Raw genomic sequence first — 24,596 nt, 5'->3', positions numbered from 1 at the left:
CATTCAATTGTTGATTATAGATAGATATTCTAAATAATCAATCGAAGAAATCAAACAAACGATTTTACCACCCACTTTCAAAGCATAATGATCATATAGACTAGTGACAAAAACACACTAAGCTATGAGGATATTGGTTAACTTCAAAATAATATAAAAACACTAGAATTGTACAACACATCATTTATAATAAGAGCATTTGAATAATAACCTATTTAAGGATTTTAATATCACTTTCTAATTTTTAGTTTGTCTCTAATATCACTTTCTAATTATCCATCAGCATTATAGCTTCATTATTATTTTTGGACAGAAGAAGCAATTGTTCTCAGCATAACAATGTATATACACCCTACTTGTCTCTTCAGGTCACCAATATCGAATATTGCCCCTATTTATATCTCCACATCATAGACTAACACTCTCTTGTCACCACCAAACAGATAAAACACTGCCACTTTCTATATGGGGAAAGAGAGAATCAAAGAACAATGATCTTTGTGTTCTAACCCACAAAAGACATAACATTGCTCTTCTCAGTTTTCATCTCCGCTCTAATGTTGGAGGACATCTTCAAACGATTCCCTAAGAATGTTCTTCATGCTTCACAGACACACGTGCGTATTTCTGTCTCAAAAATTCTTTCTATTTTTACTAAATTTATAGAGTTAGTTTTTCATGGATCCATCATATCATGTTTGAAATTCACATATTAGGTGTTATCTTAAGCTTAATTCGTGTCTCTTCTCTTAAACTTAGCAAAACCTTTTTCTGTTTTCCTTCTCTTTTCACTTAATTATCTACTGATTGGAATTTTAGAAGAGTATTGATCTTTTTATTCTTGTGGTTTAGATTTTTAAAATGGTAATAAAAAGTTTGTGATCCAATGGTTTTTCAGGACAACTTCCTCAAGATCTCTTAAAATGTACCAGAGAATTTCTTTGGAGAAATCTGCACATGCTTCTTGTTCTTTCCAAAGGTTCAAGAAGATGACGAACAATGGAACTCTCGAGCCAGAGGCATGAAAGAAACTCGTACATTTTCCCGATCATCACCCTCCAAGCGTTTTGTATATTATACAAGAATTGAACTCTTATCATTAACAAGTTGTATATTCAGATTCTTAATTCCAAAATCACCCAGAAACTTATATGCGCATATCATTTAAGTAATAAGATCCTCTGAAACATTTAAACAAAATAATTTTGAGCCATCAATATGATTCTAAACTTCTACACACACACACACCACACCACACTCACACGATATAGTTAACCTACTATACTACAGCTCTTTCCTCAAAAATGTATTATCAACAGAGACTCTCTGTCTGATTCAGAAGGATTCAGTCCAACCCCAAGCATTCGACGAATGCTGCTGAAACCCGCCTCTGCTTCTCCCTCTCCCATTCCTCCATCGACAATCCTCCACTCGATCTCCTCCATGTTGAACTTCTCCTCTCTTTCTCCACCCTCTGCTCTCTCTTCCTTGTTCCCTACCATTCCAATTCTCAACCTTCTTGTGGTTGAAGCTGTTGTTGTTGCATTTCTTCTGATCCCAAGATTCGGCATTGAAGTTGTTGTTGTTATGATCCCACCATTCAGTTTTCTCCTTTATCCCCCAAGAATCTTCATTCCATCCATCACATTTCTGATTATCCCATGAGTTTTCTGGTTTACCCGTTCCAACATTCTCCTCGTTAATCCCTTCAGCGTCTCCCCAACCCGTTCCCCAACCGAGCCCGCTATATTGTCCAGACAAGACCAAAGCATCGAGTATCACGACATGCTCCTGTTCTTCTGCTAAAGGGTCTGGACCACGTTCAAGGTCAAGTATCAACTCGGTGTCAACTTCAGCATCCCAATCAACATCATCAATGTAGACATCAGGATCAGGCAAAGATAAGTCACAAGTAAGACCATTTATCTCTGCCCAGAACCGGGATTTAGCGTTCTTGAATGCGACTTCCCCCGCTGAGTCGTCCCATTGGACTACTCTATCGTATATGTGCATAAACCTCTTCGCCTCTACAACTTTCCACCATGGAACTGAACCAATCACAGCACAGAAATCCTTCTCCCACGCCGGAACAGAGAGCTTGCAATTAGCTGCATAAAAACATAACAATCCGAGAGTTAAAAACTCTGATCACAGGCTAAATTTAAGTAAAGGATAACTTACAGATCAAGAAAAAGCTACCAACAATAAACTAATCAAGAATCAGAGGATTAAGAATCAAATCATCTCCAAACCAATTTGATTGAAAAGGTCATTAACCAAGTTAATCAAAGCTCATAACCTCACAAACCTAACAAAGATGAAGTCAATTAGTATTACAAATTATCTAATTTCACTAACCTAAAATACATAGAAGAGCTTAAAAACCGACATTACTTAACAAACACAAACCCTAATTAAGGACGCAAAGAGGTAAACCCAGTTTCGTTCCCATCAGAAGGAACTCGATTTTCACAAACGACGAAAGGTTACATAATTCAACAACTCAAAAATCACAAATTCAAGAAATTAAAGATGCGAGAAAAAAAAAAAACAGAGAGGAGAGAACAGAGATGATGATACCAAGAGGTGGCTTTGATGCTGATTGCGTCATCGTCGTCGTCCCTCGTTGATGGTTATAATTATGATTGTTGTTGTTTCTGGGTTTTTGTCTTCTCCAATTACTCATAATGACCCGACAAAGATTGAATTTTTTGAAGGAATAAACCCAGAAGAAGACAATGAAAATACCTTCCAAATCAGGAAGATTTTAATGAACAAAATCCCTAAATTTCGACGAGAGAAACTTCAGAGCGAAAGGTGTTTCTTTTAGAGCTCTCTGCAACGAAACAGAGAATTTATAAGAAGATGGGTTGAAGAAAAATCAAGAACAAACAACTTTCGCTTCTCAAGAAATTTCCTTTTTCATTCTTAATTTCGAATTTTTCAGGTGAAAATAAAAATTAAATAAAGCGTTTTAATGTTTATTTCCTTTTCGTTTTAGGCAAAAAAATTGATATTTTCCTTTTTTTTTTTATTAACGGAATTTTGGATACGTTGCCTCGTTTTGCCTGATTCTAGTCGATTCTAAATAATAATGTTTTTTTTTTTATTTATTTCAACGAATGTTTCTTGAAAGAGCCTACGTGGTGGCCTTATTAAATTGCTTTCTCACTCTTGCATTCATTTAATTAACATAAATATAATCGAGTCGGTCAAAATTCAATGGCCACACACAGACTTTATTTTGATTTGGATACTCTTTCAATTTCCATAAGATTTGGATGTTTGGAAATAATTAGTTAATTTGTGTCTATGATGTTGATTAATGACACTTTTCAAAACTTTATAGTATATCCGTATGTAACTGAATTTAGTTGAGTGTGTGCATGGTATATTATTTATTTTCTTTTGGATTTTTTCAAATCTCTCATTCGATATTCTCTTTGATTTATCACTATCAATAATTATTATTGAATACATCTAATTCACAAACTAACTACGAGATTAGACCTCAAAAATGGAAATTCTAACTAAAGATTAGGAAAATTGGACCGGAAAAAAGGGAAATCCAAAGCCAACGAAAAAAAAAAAAAAGGAAAACAAAAACGCGTCTCACTCTCTCTATATATATATACACACACACAACACAAAGCAACAAATCTCTCATCCTTCTCGTCTAATTAAAACCAACACAAAAAAAATCTCTCAACCTTATTTAACAATGTCTACGACCAAAGCACTATCGCTTCTTGTGTTTTTACTCTTCGTGTCCCTTGTTCACGCATCGGATCAATGTCCGATCAACTCCATCTACCAATTCGGTGACTCCATAGCCGACACCGGAAACTTAATCCGTAATGGCCCTGTTGGAGCCAGATCCCACGCCGCTAATTATCCATACGGTCAAACATACTTCCACCGAGCCACCGGTCGTCTCTCCAACGGTCAGCTAATGATCGATTACTTGGCACGTAGGCTTCATCTCCCACTCTTAAACCCTTACCTCAACGGAAACACAACGTCTTCGTCTTTCAAGAACGGTGTTAACTTCGCCGTTTCCGGAAGCACAGCACTCAACAGCTCTTTCTTCGCCGAGAGAAATCTCCACGTTCCGGCAACAAACACTCCTCTCTCCACACAGCTTGCTTGGTTCAAGTCTCATCTACGTTCCACATGTCATGGCTCGTCTTCGGATTGCTTGAAGCAGTCTCTCTTCATGGTCGGTGAGATAGGAGGCAACGACTACAACTACGGTTTCTTCCAAGGCAAACCCATGGAAGAAATCAGAAGCTATATCCCTCATGTTGTTGGCGCCATCACAGCCGCGGCTAGAGAAGTAATCCGTGCCGGTGCAGTTAACGTGGTCGTCCCGGGAAACTTTCCAGTGGGATGTTTTCCGATTTACTTGACGTCTTTTCCCGTGAAAGATCCAAAAGCTTACGACGACAAAGGTTGCTTGAAGCATCTCAACGAATTCGCAATGGATCACAATAACCAACTGCAAGGAGCTATAGCTTCTTTGAGAAAAGAGTTTCCAGGTGTGGCTATAGTCTACGGAGATTACTACAACGCGTTTCAATACGTTCTACGCAGTGAAAGATTCGACAAGAGTGTAGCATTGAAATCGTGTTGCGGGATCGGCGGAGCTTACAACTACGACGGAAAGAGGCCTTGCGGAGCAGCGGGAGTGCCGGTGTGTCAGAATCCAAACAAGTTCATAAGTTGGGACGGAGTGCACTTGACTCAAAAGGCTTATAGATTCATGTCTAATTTCTTGAACTATCAGATTCTTTCACAGATCAAGTGTATAAGGCCTTAGGTTTTAGCAGTGTGTTTTTCTAGTCTCTCCTCAATTTTTTATTATTTGTAGTAATATCTTACAGTTATTTAATAGAAAATTTCTTTTAAGTAAATCTCTACTATATACACCCTTAGATTTTATTGTTTTTCATGTGTGTTGTACCACATTTTTTACTTTAGAAAGATCATATAATCGTAAGTCCAATTTCTCTACTAGACAATGTATTTTAAATGAATACCTAACTGCAGCCTCAAAGACCTCAGTCGCATTCACAAAAGTGAGAAAATACATTCCTAAACCAAAATAAACAATTATGTTCTTGTCACAAAAAAAAGGAACAATATTTTTCAGAATTTAATCTCGAATAAAATATAGAAAATACACAATTTCGTCGTTTGTCAAAAAAATAAAATAATTTTGTGACACAATTTTAACCTCCATATTTTTAATTTTGACCGTTCGTTTTATCCCTTAAATCTTGTCTGTCGATGAAACCAGAGAGTGTTCAGAAAAGTTAAAAAAGTAAATAACACAAACCTAACCGGTCAATTTTACTGTAGTAAAGCCCTATAACTTTCTACAAATTGAGCTAAAGCAAACGAAATCGTACCAAACATAAAAATAAATATATCAAATTAGAGGTATTCATCCAATCAGAACTCTGAATTTTCCATCAGATTAAAAATTGTTCTTAAACCCAATCGCAAACCGAATCCGGTTCAATCGCAAACTAAATCCGGTTTGCAGGAAGTGCTTTGTTCGGATACGGACCCGGTAGGCATTATATACTTGTCCTGTGAAGAAAACGTTTGCATCATCCTTGTCTGTGGTTTCAGCGTTCGTCGTCATCAAGGTTCTTCTCTCTCCCTCTTTAAGCTCTTGTATCTTCCGGTTTCTTGACGTAATGCGAAGTCTTTGTTTCTACCTAAGTGTCGATTCTCGCTCTGTAATCGTTTCCTGTTCTTAAAAATCGTAACTTTGAAGCTTAGGGTTTCAGAAATTTCTGCAAAATTCTCCGACTTTTGTTCTTGTTCCTCGTGGGTGAAACCAAAATAACATCTTTTATAAATTTTTATGCGTATTGTTAGATTCTCTAAGATATTTAAGGTTATTGAGTTTTCCCCGGAGCCGTTGCATTGTGATCTGTAGAAGAAATCCACTAGTTTTTTTGGGCTTGTTTTCTCCAGGATTCTTGAAAATTGATTTGAGTTTCTTTGTAGCTTGTGGGTCTTTTTAACTTTTCTTTTGATTCTGTGTGTTTGTTTTGATTGTGTTGGATTTCTCTTACTGATGATCAAAGAAACAGTGTCTGCAATGTCTTGTTCTGCCAGGTTAAAAACCAGTTTGGGGATGACTTCTGCTTTGAGTGCTCATGAGGTTCTTAACAGTAATGATACTATGTGTGAGATTCTTCTCCTGCTTCCACCAGAAACAATCTACAAGCTGATTTTGGTATCCAAGAGGTGGCTTCAGATTATAGCCAGCCCTTACTTCCGTCATACTTACTTAGCCAAGTGGAACCCTAGCTTTGAACTCATTGGCTTCCTCGTCTGTAGCTCAACGTACCTTGGAAGACGCGTAGATGGAGCCCGTCGCCCTCGTGCTGAGCCATCGCTTCCTTTACTCTCAACCAGCAGTATTGGTGATGAAATTGAATCCTCTGGCATTCTGAAAAAGCTTGGATACTACATCGACTCTTCAGACGGTCTTTTACTTTGTGGCCGCCATCCAAAAGCTTACTACTTGTGGGATCCAAGTACACAGAAGCAGCAGCAACTTCCACGTCCCAGAGTTCATTTCGAAGAACTTTGTATGTCTTTGATTACTGAGGATTGTCCTGATAAAGGGTTTAGCTACAAGGTGATCCGGGCAGAGTGTGTAGGCTTTATTGCTCAAAGTACAAAGTTGAAGGTAGAGACTTTTTCCTCGAAAACTTCTACGTGGAGCTACTCAGAGCTTAGTTGTCCTGAGCCTATATCTCTCAGTCCGTGGACTCTTGGTAGAGTGATCAAAGGTGTTGTTTACTGGCATGCCAGAGGCGGTAAAGTTGCCATCTATGACTCAAACAGTGAGGAGAAACGGGTCGATTTGATAAAGCTTCCGAAAACATATGACTATGATGAACAGGTTCTGGGCGAAACCACTGATGGGTGTTACAATACGGATGGAGCAATAAGTCGGTAATGGAGGTATGGAAGCTTGAAAAGGTAAACGATGTGCTTCAGTGGAACATTCTGTTTAAGCTGAATTTCAAGGCGATGTGGAAAATGAACACAGTGGAAGCTACAAGATTCAGCGTTCGGACTAAAGAAACGCAGCTGCTTGCGTTCCTCAATCAGAAGTCGGACTCGGTTTTCATCAGATGTGAAGCCCACATCTTCATCTATGACACAGAGACTAAAAGGGTCGAAGTAGTTCAGTACCAAGGACGAAAATCGGCATTCATTTGGGATTACTGCAAAGTCGTGCCTTACTTTCGACGTACCTGGCCTTCTTCTCCTCTGTTTGATAACAATGTCATGATGATCGACACTCCTCAATGCAACGCCTCTTCTGCAGGAAGTGACTAAGTAGTTTATGCTATTAATCAGTTTTTGTGTAGTCCATTGAACTATCGTTTATGTTTTGCGGCTAAAGTTTTTGGTTTGACCATCGATGAACCTCTCATGGATTTGATGTATATCTCATGGTTGTCGTTAAAGGTCATTGAACTCTACCGTTTGCGTTTTCCTTTTCAATCTGCGTTTTGCGATTGACTCAGTTTTTAGTTAGTGATTGTTGATCATAAACAAATTCTAAATCAATTTACTTACACCATAATCGATCGACATCACTTGTATATTTGTTCGTAAGTTCCAGGTTGATCCAAATAACTCCAATATTATAAGTTAGATTAATGGGTCACTTGGATGATGAGTAGGTTTGGGAGAATGTCCACATTCTTTGAAATGTAATGACGAATGTTTGTTCTTTCAAATTTAAAAACAAAAAATCTATAATAATTATTAAGTCATGTAGTGATCTAAGAAACAGATCATAGTTTCTCTCTATGTAATCTTAGGTACAGATAATAACTTTATGATCTCATTATTGGTACATTGATTTTTCTTTCATTTCTTTTTGCTTGAAACTCTTTTTCGTCCTTTGGAAAAGACATAAGCTTAGCTTTGATCATTTTTATCTTTTTTATGAATGATGAAAATGTTATGTTAAGACGTGATTTCTCAAATTTGTTGATTTAAACTTTTATTTTTCGTTAGAAATGAATGGAGGCAAACGATTATCATTGGATTTGAAGGTGTTAAAAGAGTGGTGGGACTGTATAACAACTCAAAAGGATCTTTTACTGTGTTGAGAAACTCAAAAAATGCATTATTTAAAAAGGCTAAACCAAAACCTATAGGTCGCTCTATGTTCATATCATATATATGGCTCACATGGCTCATCATTGTTTCAATGACATGATAACTAAAGTTGCAATGATCTACTCAACAACGAGTTTTTGTCTATATGGACCACCATCAACTAATTTTTATTCATATTTTCATCCGATTACGAGATTTGTGAATCTTTGATAAATTTAGCTAATTATTACGGAACTTTTGAAGTAATAAATATTCATACATGTCTTGAGTTTTTACCAAGTTTTGGTGTTCAAACTCAGTTTCATAATATTGTTTTGATATTATTTCGTGTAATGTCTATAAACATTTAGTCGTCGAAGAATAAATATCAGTAAGTGACTATTACGTTTTAGCATTCTCAACAATTACGCCTACCTACAAGAAAATGAAATCCAAATTAGTCTGTGATTTAAAATCTCCAAAGTTAGATATATATCTAAATTTCTTTCTCTATTAATGATTAAACTGTACTATCACTCATTGTTGTCATAATTCTTTTTCTCTCAAATTAAAGCTAAAATATTTCACGAGTCTAATGTATATTGTTATAATGGTTACATTAAAATATGTATGATCGATGTACTTTAACATACTTTGTTATATTTTGTAGGCTTAGATATTAGATACGTTGACAAGCCACATGTTCTTTTATCACAAGCCAAAAGTAGCAAGAAAAAGAAAAGAATGTGTAAATTTATAAAGAAATCAAATTTGAAGTGATTGGTTAAGAGGCAAAAGGAAAAGGAGAGTTAGAGGTTTGAACAAGTCAGTAATCATATAGATAGTGAAAGTGACAGTTGGAAAAGGTGAGAGAGAGAGAGAGAGAGAGAGAGGATCATCACTATATTTAGACATGACTTGAAATCATCTCTTCACCAGTGTCTGAATCTCCCACATCATCACTACATTTCTTTCTTCCTGATTCTCATCATTTGGTTTTGTGTTCGTAGGTAAAGTAAGATTCTTCCATATCTATTAGACAATGTGTTGTTACATCCTTGATTGTTCTATTGATGTGATTTACATATATTGATGAGTCTAATGATCTTGATGGAACATAAAACTGAAATGAATCAAGATTGTAGGATTTGTGGATACACATTTTGGTTCTCTTTATGATCTTTAAAGGGTCTTCTTTAGATTTTTGTTCTGTTTTCTTGATCAACTTAATAAGAGGCTTTATCATTTATTTGTTACCAGAGAACTTCATCTAATGGCGAAGAGGAGGTCGTGGTTCGGTTGGATGAAAAGACTATTCGTCTGCGAGGCGAAAGCAAAACCAGAGAAGGTTTTGTTTCTTTCTCTAGACACTATGAATTGTTTATGTTTCTGAATCTAAAATGATTCGTTCTTTTTTGTAGAAGCCAAGGAGATTGAGATGGGTGTTTAGAAGGCTGAAGCTGAGACAGCAGATTGCAACTTATGGGCAAGAGACACGGACTTTGAACGAAGCAACACAGGATCAGAGAAAGCATGCCATGAATGTAGCCATTGCCACAGCTGCAGCAGCAGAGGCGGCGGTTGCAGCCGCTAAGGCAGCTGCTGAAGTTGTCCGGATGGCGGGAAACGCCTTCACATCACAACATTTTGTCAAGAAGCTCGCTCCCAATGTGGCTGCTATCAAGATTCAGAGTGCATTCAGGGCTTATCTGGCCAGGAAAGCGTTGCGGGCGCTAAAGGCACTCGTAAGGCTTCAAGCAATTGTGCGTGGCCGAGCTGTTAGGCGAAAGGTTTCTGCTTTATTGAAGTCTTCACTCACCAACAAAGCTTCAAGATCAAGCATCATCCAGAGAAACACAGAGAGAAAGCATTGGTCCAAGACCAAATCTGAGATCAAAGAAGAGCTTCAGGTATCGCACCATTCGATGTGTAACTCGAAGGTCAAGTGCAATGGTTGGGACAGTAGCGCTCTCACAAATGAAGACATGAAAGCCATATGGTTGAGGAAGCAAGAAGGTGTGATCAAGCGCGATCGTATGTTGAAATACTCCCGCTCTCATCGGGTAAATTATCTCTCAAAATCTTTATATAACCGGTCAGTTTTGGTTTGAGGTCTCAAGGAGTTGTTTTGCAGGAGAGAAGAAGTCCTCATATGCTTCTGGAGTCGTTGTACACTAAAGATATGGGGATGCGAAGCTGTCGGCTAGAACATTGGGGTGGATCCAAGTCTGCAAAATCCATAAACTCATTTCTCATTCCAAGTGAAATGCTTGTCCCTACAAAAGTGAAGCTCAGAACTTTGCAGAGACAAGACTCTGGTGATGGACAAGACTCTCCATTTTCTTTCCCAAGGAGATCATTCAGCCGTCTGGAACAGAGTTTATTAGAGGACGAGAGCTGGATTCCAAGCTCCAACAGTTTCCAACCTTACATGAGTATGACAGAGTCTGCAAGGGAAAAGATGAGATCACTAAGCACACCAAGGCAACGTGTAGGGCTGATGGACTCTTTGTTTGATAACTACAAGAAGGATGGGGATAAAGGATCTCTCTGGTCTTCTTTTGTCTGTGAAAATAGTAAGAACAACAACGCTAAGAAGTCGTCCCTGACCACATATCAACATAATTGTTAAATCTTGAACATTCATGTCATTTTGTTTGGTTTTTCTCTCTTTTGTTATGTTTATTTTTGGGTCTCATATCTCATGTTCTTTATAGATATGTTTATGAAGAGGTCAATTTTTTGGTGTTTGATGTCTTGGTTCTGTTGATTTCTGTTCTTGAGGAAATGGAAGCTTCTTTCTCAATGTGATTTATTTTGTTCAAACCATGAAAAAATCGTTAAGACTGCTATATGTTCAAGATCCTACATATACTTTGGTTCTGATCTTCTTAGCCCTGTTCTTCAAGGTTTCACCTGCAATGCAAAGAATATAGAACCATAAGTCACTTAGTCTAGGAATAAAAGTAGAAAAGAGACAAAACATACATCCACCAAGTTTATTTTTAACTTGAACCGTGTATAACGGCTAGATTATCTATAACCGAACCTAACAAACCCTAAGTGAAAAGGAAAAAGAAACTTTGGAAAAAAGGAAACTTGAGTCTCAAACAAATAAGTTTATAAATACCTGCGTCTCGCGTCTCCTATCTCCTCAAGCTAAAGACGCAATTTCTCTGGGGTTTTTTTTTTTCAATTCTCTCTGCTTCGAGATGATGATGCTCTGACTCTTTCTTCTCCCTTCGTTTAGAAAGAATCATTCCAGAAGTCAAAGCCCAAGAAAGAAAGACTCATACATATACAACGGCTGTCTCTGTTCACTTAAAAAGCTACGAATAAGACGAGAGATCACACACACACAAGCATCACGTCTCATATAAACGACAGAGAACATTCTTTGTTTTTCTGCCTGCGATGATAAGATCTATGTCACTCACTACGGAACCACATCTCACCGTAGAAACAGAGAGAGAGACGATTCGAAGGAGTTAGAGGCTACATGTCGCCGGAATTTAAGGCTTCGGGAGTCATGATGTTGGAGGTTCTCTTCGGCGACGGAGATTGAGGAAGTGGTGGGATCGTCGGAGATTGGGGGATTCGTTTTTCCGGTAAGGGTTAGAGATGATCGTATTTGCTCTCTCTCAGAGGCCCAACAGAAACAATTCCAGCCCATCAAACAATTGCCAGGTTAATTTTCAGCCCATTTTCTTCTTTAATTTAGAAAATTAATATATTTTATACTTTTAAAGGTTTTTTTTTTCTTTCTCACTGATTTTTTTAAAAGATTTTTTGCAAATTTTATTCAAGTTTTTGTTTAAATTTCGATTTTTTGAAAATCTTTTTTTAAGTTTTTAAAATTTTAAATAATAGAAACTTGGATAATAAATTTACAATACGATGTGAGAACTAACCGGATTTTGGATCCCGTCATTCGACCTAGTCATTGATCATTAGCGATTCCAAACATTCAACTTGTTTTCGCATTATTATGTAAATTTATCATACAAGTTTCTTTATTTAAAATTTTAAATTCTCTTTTTTTCCGGATTTTAAATTTTTTATTTTTACAAGTTGTTTTAAAAATCTTTTTAAGTTTTTAAAATTTTAAATAATAGAAACTTGGATAATAAATTTACAATACGATGTGTGACCTAACCGGATTTTGGATCCCGTCATTCGACCTAGTCATTGATCATTAGCGATTCCAAACATTCAACTTGTTTTCGCATTATTATGTAAATTTATCATACAAGTTTCTTTATTTAAAATTTTAAATTCTCTTTTTTTCCGGATTTTAAATTTTTTATTTTTACAAGTTTTTTTAAAAATCTTTTTAAGTTTTTAAAATTTTAAATAATAGAAACTTGGATAATAAATTTACAATACGATGTGTGACCTAACCGGATTTTGGATCCCGTCATTCGACCTAGTCATTGATCATTAGCGATTCCAAACATTCAACTTGTTTTTCGCATTATTATGTAAATTTATCATACAAGTTTCTTTATTTAAAATTTTAAATTCTCTTTTTTTCCGGATTTTAAATTTTTTATTTTTACAAGTTTTTTTAAAAATCTTTTTAAGTTTTTAAAATTTTAAATAATAGAAACTTGGATAATAAATTTACAATACGATGTGTGACCTAACCGGAATTTGGATCCCGTCATTCGACCTAGTCATTGATCATGAGCGATTCCAAACATTTAACTTGTTTTTGCATTATTATGTAAATTTATCATACAAGTTTTTTTATTTAAAATTTTAAATTCTCTTTTTTTTTTGGATTTAAAATTTTTTTTATATTTACAATTTTTTGGTTTAAGTTGTCGTTTTAAAAACATTAAAAAAATTTAGCTTTTAATTCTCAACCATTGGATCAAACCGATGCTGTATTACATTAAACCGTTATGAGTTTTGTTTCGAGAAGAGAGATTCAGTGATCTTAGCCGTACACTTGTCGCGATCTCAGCCGCGTCTCTAAGGAGAGAGAGAGAGATGGCTCTGTGTCTCGGTCTCTCCTCTTGGCCTGGCCGGGGTTACTAGTTCTAATACGCAGCGTTTCGTGGAAAGCTCACATCGACGGCTGTTACTGGGCCACGTCATCGAAACGGATAAAATGGAGCCATCCAAAAGTTCTTTTCTTTCTCTGCAACAAGATAAAGAAGATTGCGGAGAGAGTCATAAAAAGTTTTGAGCTTTGATCACACTATTCACTACTAATGGAGGCTCTGCAATTTTCCAGCCATTTCTCCGTGAGTAGAGTTCCGAATTATACTCTAGGAATTCGAAGAAGTAGAGCAACATTTAGCTCTGCATTCACCGGTACCAGCAATTCAGCTTCTCTCTCCTCTAGGAATCCCTCAACGGTTTGGCTTCAAATTTTGCTTCTTTTCTTTTCGTTTTTATCTCAGTTGTGTTTTGTTAGATTTTTGGTTATTTAGTGTTCTTTGTGATGTATGTGTTGAGTAGCGAGAGATATGGAGTTGGGTGAAATCGAAGACTGTTGGTCAAGGAAGATACAGAAGAAGCTATGTGAGAGCCGAGATGTTTGGACAGTTGACTGGTGGACTCGAGGCTGCTTGGAGCAAACTCAAAGGCGAAGGTTCGATTTCTATATTTTTGCCTTGAGCTCAAATTAGGAATCTCTTGTAACTATCAAAGTCATTACCTTTGTTCATGTTTCTTTAACCTTGAAGAAATGTGCGAAGATGAGTTAACATAGGCATTGTGTTCATGTATGTCAAGAAAAAGTCTGTCATATATACATAGCTAGACTTTTGGAACGAGGAATGGATTAGAGAGATATAGTTTTCTATCATTTTAGTTTAAGGCCAGTGTAGTCTTGCCACTGGCAGATGCAGAAATGATGGGCACGGTTTAAAGTTAGTTACGGTTTTTGAACTTGCAGAGGTTTTGACCAAGGAGAATATTGCCGAACCAATGCGAGATATTAGAAGAGCTCTCCTGGAAGCAGATGTGAGTGGTGGTTTCTTCTGTTTCAATTAGGTTTCTTTTGAAGAATGTGGTGTAAAAGTGATTTAGTCGCTTGGCGGTTTTGTTAACAGGTGAGTCTCCCTGTTGTTAGAAGGTTTGTTCAATCTGTTAGTGACCAAGCCGTTGGAATGGGTGTCATTCGTGGAGTTAAACCAGATCAGCAATTGGTCAAGGTAATTAGCAATAAAACCGCTTCTTTTTTTTTGTTTCAATAGCATAATGGTTTTGATCGCTGATTCACTCTATGATGATCATTTTGGTTTCAATAGTACTCAAGTGTGGCTTATCATGGCTATGTTGCAGATTGTACATGATGAGCTAGTGAAATTGATGGGTGGAGAAGTATCTGAGTTACAGTTTGCTAAATCAGGCCCTACGGTAATATTGTTGGCTGGACTCCAAGGAGTTGGAAAGACAACGGTTTGCGCTAAACTAGCTTGTTACCTAAAGAAGCAGGTATGTTTTTTGAAAATACAGTGGAGATTTTGAGGGGATTGTTAGTTACTCTCTGTCAAATTACACTGACTAATGATGATGTTTACAGGGAAAGTCTTGCATGCTTATTGCTGGAGATGTGTACCGACCTGCTGCCATCGATCAACTTGTCATTTTAGGTGAACAGGTATTGAAATTTTTACTTTTGAAGCATCATGTGCATTATTAGAAACGGCTTTAAAAAACCTGTTTGTGAACATCATATGATATTCGATTCCGTAAATCAATATTCCTGATGCCCTCTTTGTGTCAGGTTGGTGTCCCGGTTTATACAGCAGGGACTGATGTAAAACCTGCAGATATAGCTAAGCAAGGTCTAAAAGAAGCTAAAAAGAATAATGTTGATGTAGTTATTATGGATACTGCAGGGAGGCTTCAGGTAATCTTTCTTCTTTGAGAGTCATTGTATCATAAAGCTATTGCAGCCTTAGTAATGAAGTTGCCTCTTTGTGACAGATAGATAAAGGCATGATGGACGAATTAAAAGACGTGAAGAAATTTCTGAATCCAACAGAAGTGTTACTAGTTGTTGATGCCATGACTGGACAAGAAGCTGCAGGTAAGCTGTTTCTATTCTACATTTGTCAAGAAGATTCGAGACATCCTGAAAATGGATTAGATTCAAAACCGTAGCTGTATCGACCATATACTAAGATGAGCTTCTGTACTTCCTACAGCACTGGTGACTACATTCAATGTTGAGATTGGAATCACAGGAGCCATTTTGACAAAGCTAGATGGTGATTCAAGAGGTGGTGCTGCTTTGAGTGTCAAGGAGGTTTGCAGTCTTACTTTTTTGATCAATTATTTCATAGGACGTTACTTAACGTTGCTGAACATTGATAGTTTACTCTTAAATGGGTGGCACTAGGTATCGGGAAAACCGATTAAACTGGTAGGACGTGGAGAGCGAATGGAGGATCTTGAACCCTTTTATCCAGATCGAATGGCTGGACGAATTCTAGGAATGGGAGATGTGCTTTCATTTGTAGAGAAGGCAACAGAAGTTGTAAGTTCTTTCTCAATAAAATTACAATCAAAACTTTGTTTTCCTCTCCCTCTCTCTCTCTCTCCATTGAGGTCTTCTTCATCTGTCTTTATAGATGCGTCAAGAAGATGCTGAAGATCTACAGAAGAAGATAATGAGTGCAAAGTTCGACTTCAACGATTTCCTAAAGCAGACTCGTGCTGTTGCGAAAATGGGTTCGATGACACGAGTTCTTGGAATGATTCCCGGAATGGGGAAAGTGAGTCCAGCACAAATCCGAGAAGCGGAAAAGAATCTTTTAGTCATGGAAGCAATGATTGAAGTGATGACACCTGGTTTTTCTCTGTTCCTTTCTTCCATTTCAAAATATCGATCTTTTACTCAGATTTTGGTTGTCTTATTCTTGGTTTAAATATTTTGGAACAGAGGAAAGGGAGAGACCAGAGTTACTAGCAGAATCTCCAGAGAGAAGAAAAAGAATCGCTAAAGATTCAGGAAAGACAGAACAGCAGGTACTCTCAATCAGAGTTTAAGCTTAGTTTCTGCAGATCTCAGACAATAAGAAGATTCTCAATACCGTTTTTTGTTGTTGTTGTTGTTGGTGGTGGTGGTTCAGGTGAGTGCACTTGTAGCACAAATCTTCCAAATGAGAGTAAAAATGAAGAACTTGATGGGAGTAATGGAAGGAGGATCAATTCCTGCATTAAGCGGTCTCGAGGACGCATTGAAAGCAGAACAAAAGGTTTCTTCTATTTCTTTTTCAATTTCTTTTTCATCTTTAACATATGACAGAGTTTTAATGGAATCTTGTCAATGTGTCTTAGGCTCCACCTGGAACTGCAAGGAGGAAGAGAAAGGCGGACTCAAGGAAGAAATTTGTAGAGTCAGCATCAAGCAAGCCTGGTCCTCGTGGCTTCGGCTCTGGTAACTAAAACTATTTCAGTCCAGTTTGGTTAATTTCAAAACGGATTATTTTTTTGTATAAGTTAATGAATGAGATATAAGAATTCATAAACGAGACAGAGACCTTATGAACTTCCTTGAAGTATATGATTAATCAATTTGTTGACAAAACTCATGATTATTTAGGTAGATATATATTGTTATTTAAATACCATATCATTAACCAATGTATACAAGGCTTTGCATAACTTATATATATAAGTTAGATTTTAGAGAGGAAAAAACATTGAAGATAAGTAAGAGTATCGTCAAGGGAAAAATATCTCCCCTCGCCTTGATGGAATATCTGTAGGTCGATCTTGTCAAATAACCCGCTCTTGAAACTCACTGTGATATCGGCGACTAGGCCGCGGTTTAAGATATAACCTTTTGGAGTAACAAGATCGTTGTTCAGCCATCCAAAGTTTGTGTCTAATGGCCTTCGAGCATCAACGATTATGACGTTGTCGTCTTCTTCCCAATCATCCTTATAAATGACTTCGCACTTGATATTTACACCAGTCATACTGGACTTTGACATTCCGAGATGGCTCAAGTTTTCGACTTGTATATGGAACCGATTATTGGAGCCAAACTCTAGCTCCGCACCAAGTTTCTTAAGTGCTAACATCTTTTCTTCGGTAGTTACATAAATGACAAAGGTGAGATCCGACATGGAGATTTTGGGTTTGGCAAGTTTCACTTCCTTAGCTCCGGAATGTTCTCCTTTTTTGGCCATGATGGGGGACTTCTCAATCTACTTTAATCCTCTCTCTTTTCTTTGTTTTGGAATGAGTTTATGTTATTAGCCATCCATATTTATAGTGTTACAAATCTTCTTTATATCACCATGATGAATCTCAATTATTACATTTTTTTTTAATTTGCATTAATTCTCATTAATTGGTAATTGGTTAATTAGTAATTTTTATAACAAAATATTGAATTCAATTGCTTTTCCGATATTCTCCTTTTCACATGCATATATTATTAACTTCCAAATTTATTGCTCATGGTTTGAACATTATGTACTACCTTATAATTTTTTTATATAATACATTATTATTGTATGTATTTATAGGTTTTAATTTTTTTTGTCAAAATATAATATAGAGTTTTACTTGGAATAAATAAAAATATATATTGAAATATGTAGATTTGACAATTATACTAGGTGGATTCTCGGCCATTCTGCACACATTTCCTGGTTCTATATTAGATACTAAAATAATATATAAATTTAATTTCTATAACAGAGAAAAAAAATATTATTTTCCAGATTTTATTTATGGTATTCTACTTTTATATATATATATCTATCTTTCTTTTCAGATTTTCTTTACGGTATTCTACTATTCTTATTGTTTATAAGTGTATTCTATTTATTTTCTTGCAAAATAATTGTTAGTGTTTAGATATTTAATAGTGTGTTCAATATTTTTTAACAAATATTTCTCAACACTTTTTTTTGGTTGACAAAACTCAAATCAATCTTTAGGGGGGTGTATTGAAGAAAGAATTTGGAGCGATTTGAGTTTTAATGAGTTTTGAGATGATTTTGGTGAATTATGGTGAATTAGGGAATTTGATATCAAAACTCTCTCAAATTCCACCTAAAACCATGGGATTTGGATATTTGAATTTTTAACTAAAATGTTCTCTGAAATCCCACCAAAAATCATTCAAGTCATTTCAAATCCACAACTTAAAATGTTTTCAATAACAGTGGATTTGATTGTAGATTTTAAAATCACTAATCCAATAACACTTGATTTTAAAAAGATTTTTAAAATTCATGTTTGAATAACATAGGATTTATCTTTTTAATACAAATCATTTCAAATCCTTTATTGAATACACCCCCCTTAGTGTATAACTAGGGATTGACCCGCGGTACACCGCGGGACTATATTTTCATTTTAAAAAATAATATATGTTTTTTTGAGAAAAGTCTATATATTTTTAAAATATAATAAGTATTTATATAACATATTTACATGTGTGATTAGAATGTATATATAGAAATCTATATAGTGTTCATTGTACAATTAGTATGTTGTATGTATGAATATTTTTAATAATAAAGAAAAATGAGATTACAATTTAGTAAGCAACAATGTACGGCGTGTGTAAATTACGTATCATTTTTTTGTGTTTGTTGTATATTTAAATAGTTTTGAAAGTGTGTAAGTACTTTATATATATATATATATATATATGTGTGCAAATATTTGTGTTGGTTTGTAAATTTGTTTATGGTTATAGATATTGAAATATGATATCTCTTCTATTTTTTTTTGTACAAAGGAAAAAAAAGTGGTGGAAGTGCAAAATTTTTTATGCATTATATCTGTAAAGATTTATTGTATTTATTTGTTATTTAATGTTTTAGACAAATAGGTGTGTTTATATTGTTGTCATAGTCATACTAATATTAGGCATGTCAATTAGGGCCAAAGTCCGCAGGTTGGCCCGGCCCAGCCCTGAAAAACAGCGAACTCGAACCTTTCGAAGTAAGCCCGTTTGGGCTAAAGAGTTTTTAGGACTTAGCCCGGCTGGGCTCGGACCGATCCGAAAAGCCTTTAAAAAAGATTTTGACTTTTTTTGTTTTATTAATATTATCGTTTAATTGAAAGATTTGTATAAAGATTTTTTTTAATAGAGTCTAAAACCCTAAACCTAGTTTTCTTGTGCTTTAAAGATTGACCCGCGGTACATCGCGGAACTATATTTTATTTAAAAAAATAATATATGTTTGTTTGAGAAAAATCTATATAGTTTTTAAATATAATAAGTCTTTATATAACCCATATACATGTGTGATTAGAATGTATATGGAAATCTATATAGTGTTAATTGTACGAAAAGTATGTTGTATGTTTGAATATTTATAAAAAAAAAAAATGAGATTACTATTTAGTAAGCGACGATGTATCTGCAATTGGCAAATACATCCATATCATCTACTTGGTAATATATTAAATCCTTTAAAGTAATATGCTAAAGATTACCATTTTTATAGGAAAGAAATCGATCACATTTATGTTTTCAAGACTAAAAATCAGATCCAAAACCTTCCTTATTTGATTTTTTTGTTTGTTATAATTGCATTATTTGATGTTTATATTACTTCTTTTACAATTATGGAAACCTCGCATTATCGGAAGTATACATTCTTTTATCTAGTTTTGGAAAATTTACTCTTTTAGACAAAATTCATGATTATTTAGGTAAAATTTTTATTATTATTTAAATATCATATCATTAACCAATGTATACAAATTGTACTTTTAAAAAATTTCACAGGCTTTGCATAATCAATAGTTAGATTTAATAGAGGTAAAAACATTGAAGATAACTAAGAGTATCGTCAAGGGAAAAATATCTTCCTTCGCCTCGGTGGAATATCTGAAGGTCGATCTTGTCCAATAACTCGCTGTTGTCACTCAGCTCGATGTCGGCGACTAGGCCGCGATATAACCTATTTGGAGCTAAAAGATCGTTGTTCAGCCATCCAAAGTTTGTGTCTAATGGCCTTTGAGCATCAAAGATTATGAAGCCGCCGTCTTCCCAATCATCCTTATAAATGACTTCGCACTTGATTTCTACACCAGCCATACTAGACTTGGAGATTCCCCTATGACTCAAGTTTTCGACTTGTATATGGAACCGATCATTGGAGCCACACTCTAGCTCCGCACCACATTTCTTAAATTCTTTCTCCGTATAATGATTGCAAGAAGATGATATCTTTTCTACGGTAGTTACGTAAATGACAAAGGTGAGATCCGACAAGGAGATTTTGGGTTTGGTAAGTTTCACTTCCTTAGCTCCGGAATGTTCTCCTTCTTTGGCCATGATCACGAGGGACTTCTCAATCTAATTTTAATCTCTCTCTTTTCTTTGTGTTGGAATGAGTTTTATGTTATATACCATCCATATTTATAGTGTTACAAATCTTCTTTATATCTCACCACAATGACTCTCCGTTATTTTTTTTTTAATTTGCATTAATTCTCATTTATTGTTAATTGATTAATTAGTAATTTTTATAACAAAATATTGAATTCCTATATTCTCCTTTTCACATATTGTATGAGTTTTATGTTATTCACCATCCATATTTATATTGTTACAAAATCTTCTTTATATCATCACCACGATGACTCTCAATTATTAGATTTAAAAAAAAAAAAATTGCATTAACTCATTAATTGGTAATTGATTGTTTTCCGATATTCTCCTTTTCACATGCATATATTATTCATTCCAACTTTATTGCCCATGGTTTGACCATAATGTATTAACTTATTATATTTTATTAATATACGTACATTACTATAATATGTATATAGGTTTAAAGATAAATTTAGTTAATATACATGGCTCAAGGAATAAATTTGTAGAGCCAGCAATAAGCAAGCCTGGTCCTCGATCGTGGCTTCGGCTCTGGTAAATAAAACTGTTTCAGTCCAACTTGGTAAATCTCAAAACGGATTATTTTTTTATTTAGTTTTAATTATTGAATATACGAAGAATTCACAAACGGGAGAGAGACCTTATGAACTAACTGGAGAAACCTTATGATTATGAACTAATTAACACAGTTAATAATTGGAAGAGAAAAATAGGGGATTGGTTACTTGTTCATAAGCACAACAACGTCTTTGAAGTAAATTTTGGTGACAAAACAAAGCTCATGATTATTTAGGTAGAAACGCATACAAATTGTACTATTTTTTTTAACTTTCATAGACTTTGGATATACATAATAATTAGTTTTTAGAGAAGAAAAAACATTGAAGATATCTAAGAGTATCGTCAGGGGAAAAATATCTCTTGTCGTTTTCGATGAATATTTCAAGGCTGATCTTGTCAAGTAAGTCGCCGTTTAAACTCACCTTGACATCGGCGGTTAGGCCACGTCTGATTAGATCTTCTGGAGCAGGAAGATCGTTGAACAACCATCGTAAGTTTGTGTCTAATGACCTTCGAGCTTTAACGATTGTGGCAACGTTTTGCCAATCTTTCTTATAAACGACTTCCCAAGTGATCGTTACATCACCCATACTGGACTTGGGCACTTCGAAACGGCTCAAGTCTACGATTTCTATTTGGAACCGGTCATTGTGGCTAAACTCGCGGTTCTTACCAGATTCTACAAGTGTTAACTTCTTTGATTTGGTTGTGTACACGCTTATGAGTTTATGACAAACATGAGATCCGACATGGAGATATTGGGTTTGGCAAGTTCCTTAGCTCCGGAGTGTTCTCCTTCTTCGGCCATGACCACCGGGGATTTCTCCATCGACTTTTAACCTCTCTTTGTTTTGGAATGGATTATATGTTATATATTCACCCTCCATAATTTATATAAAGTGGTACAAATCCTTATTGAATTAGGAATACTGGAACTAAATTTGATTGCAATAAAATATCTAATATAGAGTTTTCTTTTTGTCATAATCTAATACAGAGTATTAATTAGAATAAAATTAAAATATATGGAAATCTGTAGATTTAAAAATTATACTAGTGTATTATGGGCCATTCTGCAACACTTCATGGTTATGAATGACATGAATCCAACATTTCATATTAGGTGGATTAGATATTAAATCAATAAATAAATTTAATTACTATAATAAATTAATATATTTTCAGATTTTATTTATGGTATTATTATTTTTAGAGATTTATGATTAAATTTATTTATATATTTAGTATTGAATTTTTCTTATTTAATTTTAATCAGATATATAAAAGTGTGTTAAATACTAAATGGCCATAGAAAAGAAAAGAAAAAAGAAAAAAAGAGAATGTACGTTGCCACCAGTTTTTGGATTAGTTTTTAGATTATGATTTTGCAAAAATCCAAAAATTAACCATTCATGATTAAAAAAAAATAGAATTCTTAAAAACGTTTAATAATTAATATTATGTAGAAAAACTAAAAACTAAACAAATTACCATTCAAGATTTTCAAAAACTAAAATCTACACTAAAAATCGAAAACCAAAAAAATCAAAAACTAAAAACCAAAATCCAAAAACTAGAATCTAAAAACTAATAAAAAACTACCAAACATTCATGCTTTAATGTATGTTGTTAAAAGGGCTTTAACGGGCTTCGGGTTTTAAACTCATAAAAGGCCTCAGATCTTAGGGCATATGCAAGGGCATATCTTTGAAATTTGATCTTAAGGGAAAAATAATATTAAAATATTGTAAAAGCACTAATTAAGATCTTTTGTAAAGTAATTGATTATTGGTAGAACATGTTTAGATCATAAGAAATAATAATTTAATAATCAAAAACTTTAAATGTTTTTAAAAATTAAAAAAATTATATCTAAAATTGAAAAATTAAAAACTAAACTTATATTAAAATTGACTAACCAATAAAATACTACTATCTTATATATAATAATCCATCAAAGTTTAGAGTAACAAAAATGTCATGAGACTAAAGGTCTCATTAAAAAACATACTTGGATGATGAAAAAATGATTCACTATAATCTTAAAACAGACCTCTTTCATCGAGCTCCACAACATACGGAACTTGATCCAGCTTTCTGAACACAGATTTCGCGTTCCTGCAATACCTGTTGTCCAAACCACGAAAGGAAGCAGAAGAAAAGTAGAGATGATCATATAGGTACATGAGATCTCTCTGCATAACTCAATAAAGGCCAAAGAAAAAAGCAAAGAGAAGAACAAATACAAAGCACATTACTGAACCTAAATATCCTGAACAAAAAATCTAAGTAGATTTCAACAATAAATCTAGCTCAACAGAGAGATCCCAACCCAACGAATACAATACAAAAAGTAGAGCCATGTAGACAAGTTCATTGGATTCAAGTTATAATGTGAAGATTCTTAGGTTATGAAAGTATACACTAAGCGAGTCTTCACTCAAGTTTCAACTAGTAAGATCTAATATACAAAAAACGCAAATTGAAGTCATCCAAGATCCAATTTTTGTGAAAATCGAAGGATCAGTGATTGGAAATGATCAGAGAGAGAGAGAGAGAGAGAGAGAGAGAGAGAGAGAGAGAGAGAGAGAGAGAGAGAGAGAGAGAGAGAGAGAGAGAGAGAGAGAGAGAGAGAGAGAGTCATACGGGCAGTAGGATTTGGAGAAGATGACGATTTTGTGGGAAGAGATGGTCTTCTTAACAAATTCAGCTTATGGGGAAGAATCAGTAGAAGAAACCATAGAAATGGATGCAACAAGTGTAACAAGCAACACAGCCATCGAGATAGATTTGAACATTGTCATAGCTCCTTTCTTCTTCTTTTCACTCAGATGCCAATTGAGGACGATGATAACTTGCAAGATCAAACCTCCGAGACAATCACAACTCAAACAACACAAATCTGAGAAACTCATTATACAAGCAACAATTACTCAAATCTGAGATATAAATAGCAAAACTACAGTGTCCTTAATCACTAAAACCAATAACAGCAACACTACAATGACATCAAATCTTTGACTAACCAATAAAACACTACTATACAAACCACAACACCACTCAAATCAGGTGTTTCAAATCAGTTTCCAGCTTACTCATTCGACTGAAGTAACTTTAATCTACACTAGAATGAAATGCATGAACTAAAACACCATTCGATCCAACACAGAACCGAGTATATAATCAAAGATTCTAAAGACAACCATATACTCAAATCATAACCTCCGAAGCAATAAATTCTACTATGTGAAAAGAAGAAAATCTGAATCCCAACAACAGCTAACAGACGATCAAGCACAAATCTATCATCTCTGTAAGTTTCAAAATCTATCATCTATGTAAACCTAATTTTCTTCTAACATAACAAACTAATCCGAGCGATTTGGTGAAGCAACGAAGGCGAGAACACGTACCTAGGTGAAGCAGAGATCGATTTGGCTCTGATTTGGCCGGAAATCCGAGCGAAATCGGCGAAGCAACGAAGGCGAGAAAATTAGATGCAACACGATTTTTGTCCAAATGAAAAACAATTTCCGTTAACAAAATTCGAACC

The 24,596-nt window shown here is 35.0% G+C and overlaps 10 protein-coding genes and 1 long non-coding RNA gene across 14 annotated transcripts; 6 read left to right on the top strand and 5 right to left on the bottom strand.

Annotated features, from left to right (window-relative positions):
• The first annotated feature begins 295 nt into the window (after positions 1-295).
• LOC9307138 lies at positions 296-1,190 on the top strand. Its single transcript, XM_021023476.1, is given in 3 exon segments — positions 296-617; positions 933-957; positions 960-1,190. Coding segments are annotated over 3 exon segments (294 nt in total). The 5' UTR covers positions 296-557; the 3' UTR covers positions 1,169-1,190.
• LOC9309196 lies at positions 1,136-2,925 on the bottom strand. The gene is made up of 2 exons (XM_021023475.1): positions 2,581-2,925; positions 1,136-2,108 (listed from the first exon to the last, which is right to left on the bottom strand). Exons 1-2 carry the CDS (start codon positions 2,684-2,686, stop codon positions 1,336-1,338), a joined length of 879 nt encoding a protein of 292 aa, XP_020879134.1. The 5' UTR covers positions 2,687-2,925; the 3' UTR covers positions 1,136-1,335.
• Positions 2,926-3,015: 90 nt separating this feature from the next.
• Positions 3,016-4,889, top strand: LOC9309195 (GDSL esterase/lipase At5g03980). Its single transcript, XM_021023474.1, has one exon. It carries the CDS (start codon positions 3,722-3,724, stop codon positions 4,817-4,819), a length of 1,098 nt encoding a protein of 365 aa, XP_020879133.1. The 5' UTR covers positions 3,016-3,721; the 3' UTR covers positions 4,820-4,889.
• Positions 4,890-5,605: 716 nt separating this feature from the next.
• LOC9309194 (F-box protein At5g03970) lies at positions 5,606-7,534 on the top strand. The gene is given in 3 exon segments (XM_021023220.1): positions 5,606-5,654; positions 6,133-6,950; positions 6,953-7,534. Coding segments are annotated over 2 exon segments (1,218 nt in total). The 5' UTR covers positions 5,606-5,654; positions 6,133-6,151; the 3' UTR covers positions 7,372-7,534.
• Positions 7,535-8,739: 1,205 nt separating this feature from the next.
• On the top strand, positions 8,740-10,954 carry LOC9309193 (protein IQ-DOMAIN 14). Of its 3 annotated transcripts, none has more exons than XM_021020494.1 (4): positions 8,740-9,155; positions 9,406-9,493; positions 9,570-10,208; positions 10,280-10,954. In XM_021020494.1, exons 2-4 carry the CDS (start codon positions 9,419-9,421, stop codon positions 10,775-10,777), a joined length of 1,212 nt encoding a protein of 403 aa, XP_020876153.1. In that variant the 5' UTR covers positions 8,740-9,155; positions 9,406-9,418; the 3' UTR covers positions 10,778-10,954. The 3 variants fall into 3 exon arrangements, with proteins under 3 accessions (XP_020876153.1, XP_020876151.1, XP_020876152.1); XM_021020492.1 differs by having other exon boundaries at positions 8,741-9,155; positions 9,567-10,208; XM_021020493.1 differs by lacking the exon at positions 8,740-9,155 and having other exon boundaries at positions 9,162-9,493; positions 9,567-10,208.
• A 147-nt stretch (positions 10,955-11,101) lies between these two features.
• Positions 11,102-11,909, top strand: LOC110227144. Its single transcript, XM_021020496.1, is given in 2 exon segments — positions 11,102-11,692; positions 11,694-11,909. Coding segments are annotated over 2 exon segments (192 nt in total). The 5' UTR covers positions 11,102-11,644; the 3' UTR covers positions 11,838-11,909.
• Positions 11,910-13,140: 1,231 nt separating this feature from the next.
• Positions 13,141-16,696, top strand: LOC9307137 (signal recognition particle 54 kDa protein, chloroplastic). The gene is made up of 14 exons (XM_002873078.2): positions 13,141-13,511; positions 13,615-13,747; positions 14,054-14,121; positions 14,211-14,312; positions 14,443-14,595; positions 14,684-14,761; positions 14,888-15,013; positions 15,091-15,193; positions 15,312-15,412; positions 15,506-15,643; positions 15,738-15,957; positions 16,049-16,134; positions 16,239-16,364; positions 16,447-16,696. The coding sequence occupies exons 1-14, from the start codon at positions 13,365-13,367 to the stop codon at positions 16,552-16,554; spliced, it is 1,689 nt and encodes a 562-aa protein (XP_002873124.1). The 5' UTR covers positions 13,141-13,364; the 3' UTR covers positions 16,555-16,696.
• Positions 16,697-16,722: 26 nt separating this feature from the next.
• LOC9307136 (probable F-box protein At5g04010) lies at positions 16,723-17,396 on the bottom strand. Its single transcript, XM_002871020.2, has one exon. The coding sequence runs from the start codon at positions 17,301-17,303 to the stop codon at positions 16,788-16,790; it is 516 nt and encodes a 171-aa protein (XP_002871066.1). The 5' UTR covers positions 17,304-17,396; the 3' UTR covers positions 16,723-16,787.
• A 2,393-nt stretch (positions 17,397-19,789) lies between these two features.
• Positions 19,790-20,547, bottom strand: LOC9307135 (probable F-box protein At5g04010). Its single transcript, XM_002871019.2, has one exon. The coding sequence runs from the start codon at positions 20,420-20,422 to the stop codon at positions 19,895-19,897; it is 528 nt and encodes a 175-aa protein (XP_002871065.1). The 5' UTR covers positions 20,423-20,547; the 3' UTR covers positions 19,790-19,894.
• Positions 20,548-21,240: 693 nt separating this feature from the next.
• Positions 21,241-22,099, bottom strand: LOC9309192 (probable F-box protein At5g04010). Its single transcript, XM_021023711.1, is given in 2 exon segments — positions 21,241-21,771; positions 21,774-22,099. Coding segments are annotated over 2 exon segments (531 nt in total). The 5' UTR covers positions 21,873-22,099; the 3' UTR covers positions 21,241-21,339.
• Positions 22,100-22,958: 859 nt separating this feature from the next.
• On the bottom strand, positions 22,959-24,573 carry LOC110227281. 2 transcript variants are annotated; one of them, XR_002331066.1, is made up of 3 exons: positions 24,457-24,572; positions 23,690-23,945; positions 22,959-23,170 (listed from the first exon to the last, which is right to left on the bottom strand). It is a non-coding gene; the product is annotated as an uncharacterized LOC110227281 (long non-coding RNA). The 2 variants fall into 2 exon arrangements; XR_002331065.1 differs by lacking the exon at positions 23,690-23,945 and having other exon boundaries at positions 24,457-24,573.
• Between the last annotated feature and the right edge of the window lie 23 nt (positions 24,574-24,596).

Source organism: Arabidopsis lyrata (assembly GCF_000004255.2).
Source record: "Arabidopsis lyrata subsp. lyrata unplaced genomic scaffold ARALYscaffold_6, whole genome shotgun sequence".
Classification (NCBI taxonomy): Eukaryota; Viridiplantae; Streptophyta; class Magnoliopsida; order Brassicales; family Brassicaceae; genus Arabidopsis; species Arabidopsis lyrata.
Note: the sequence above shows the minus strand (reverse complement) of the source record. Positions and strands in the feature narration are given on the sequence as shown.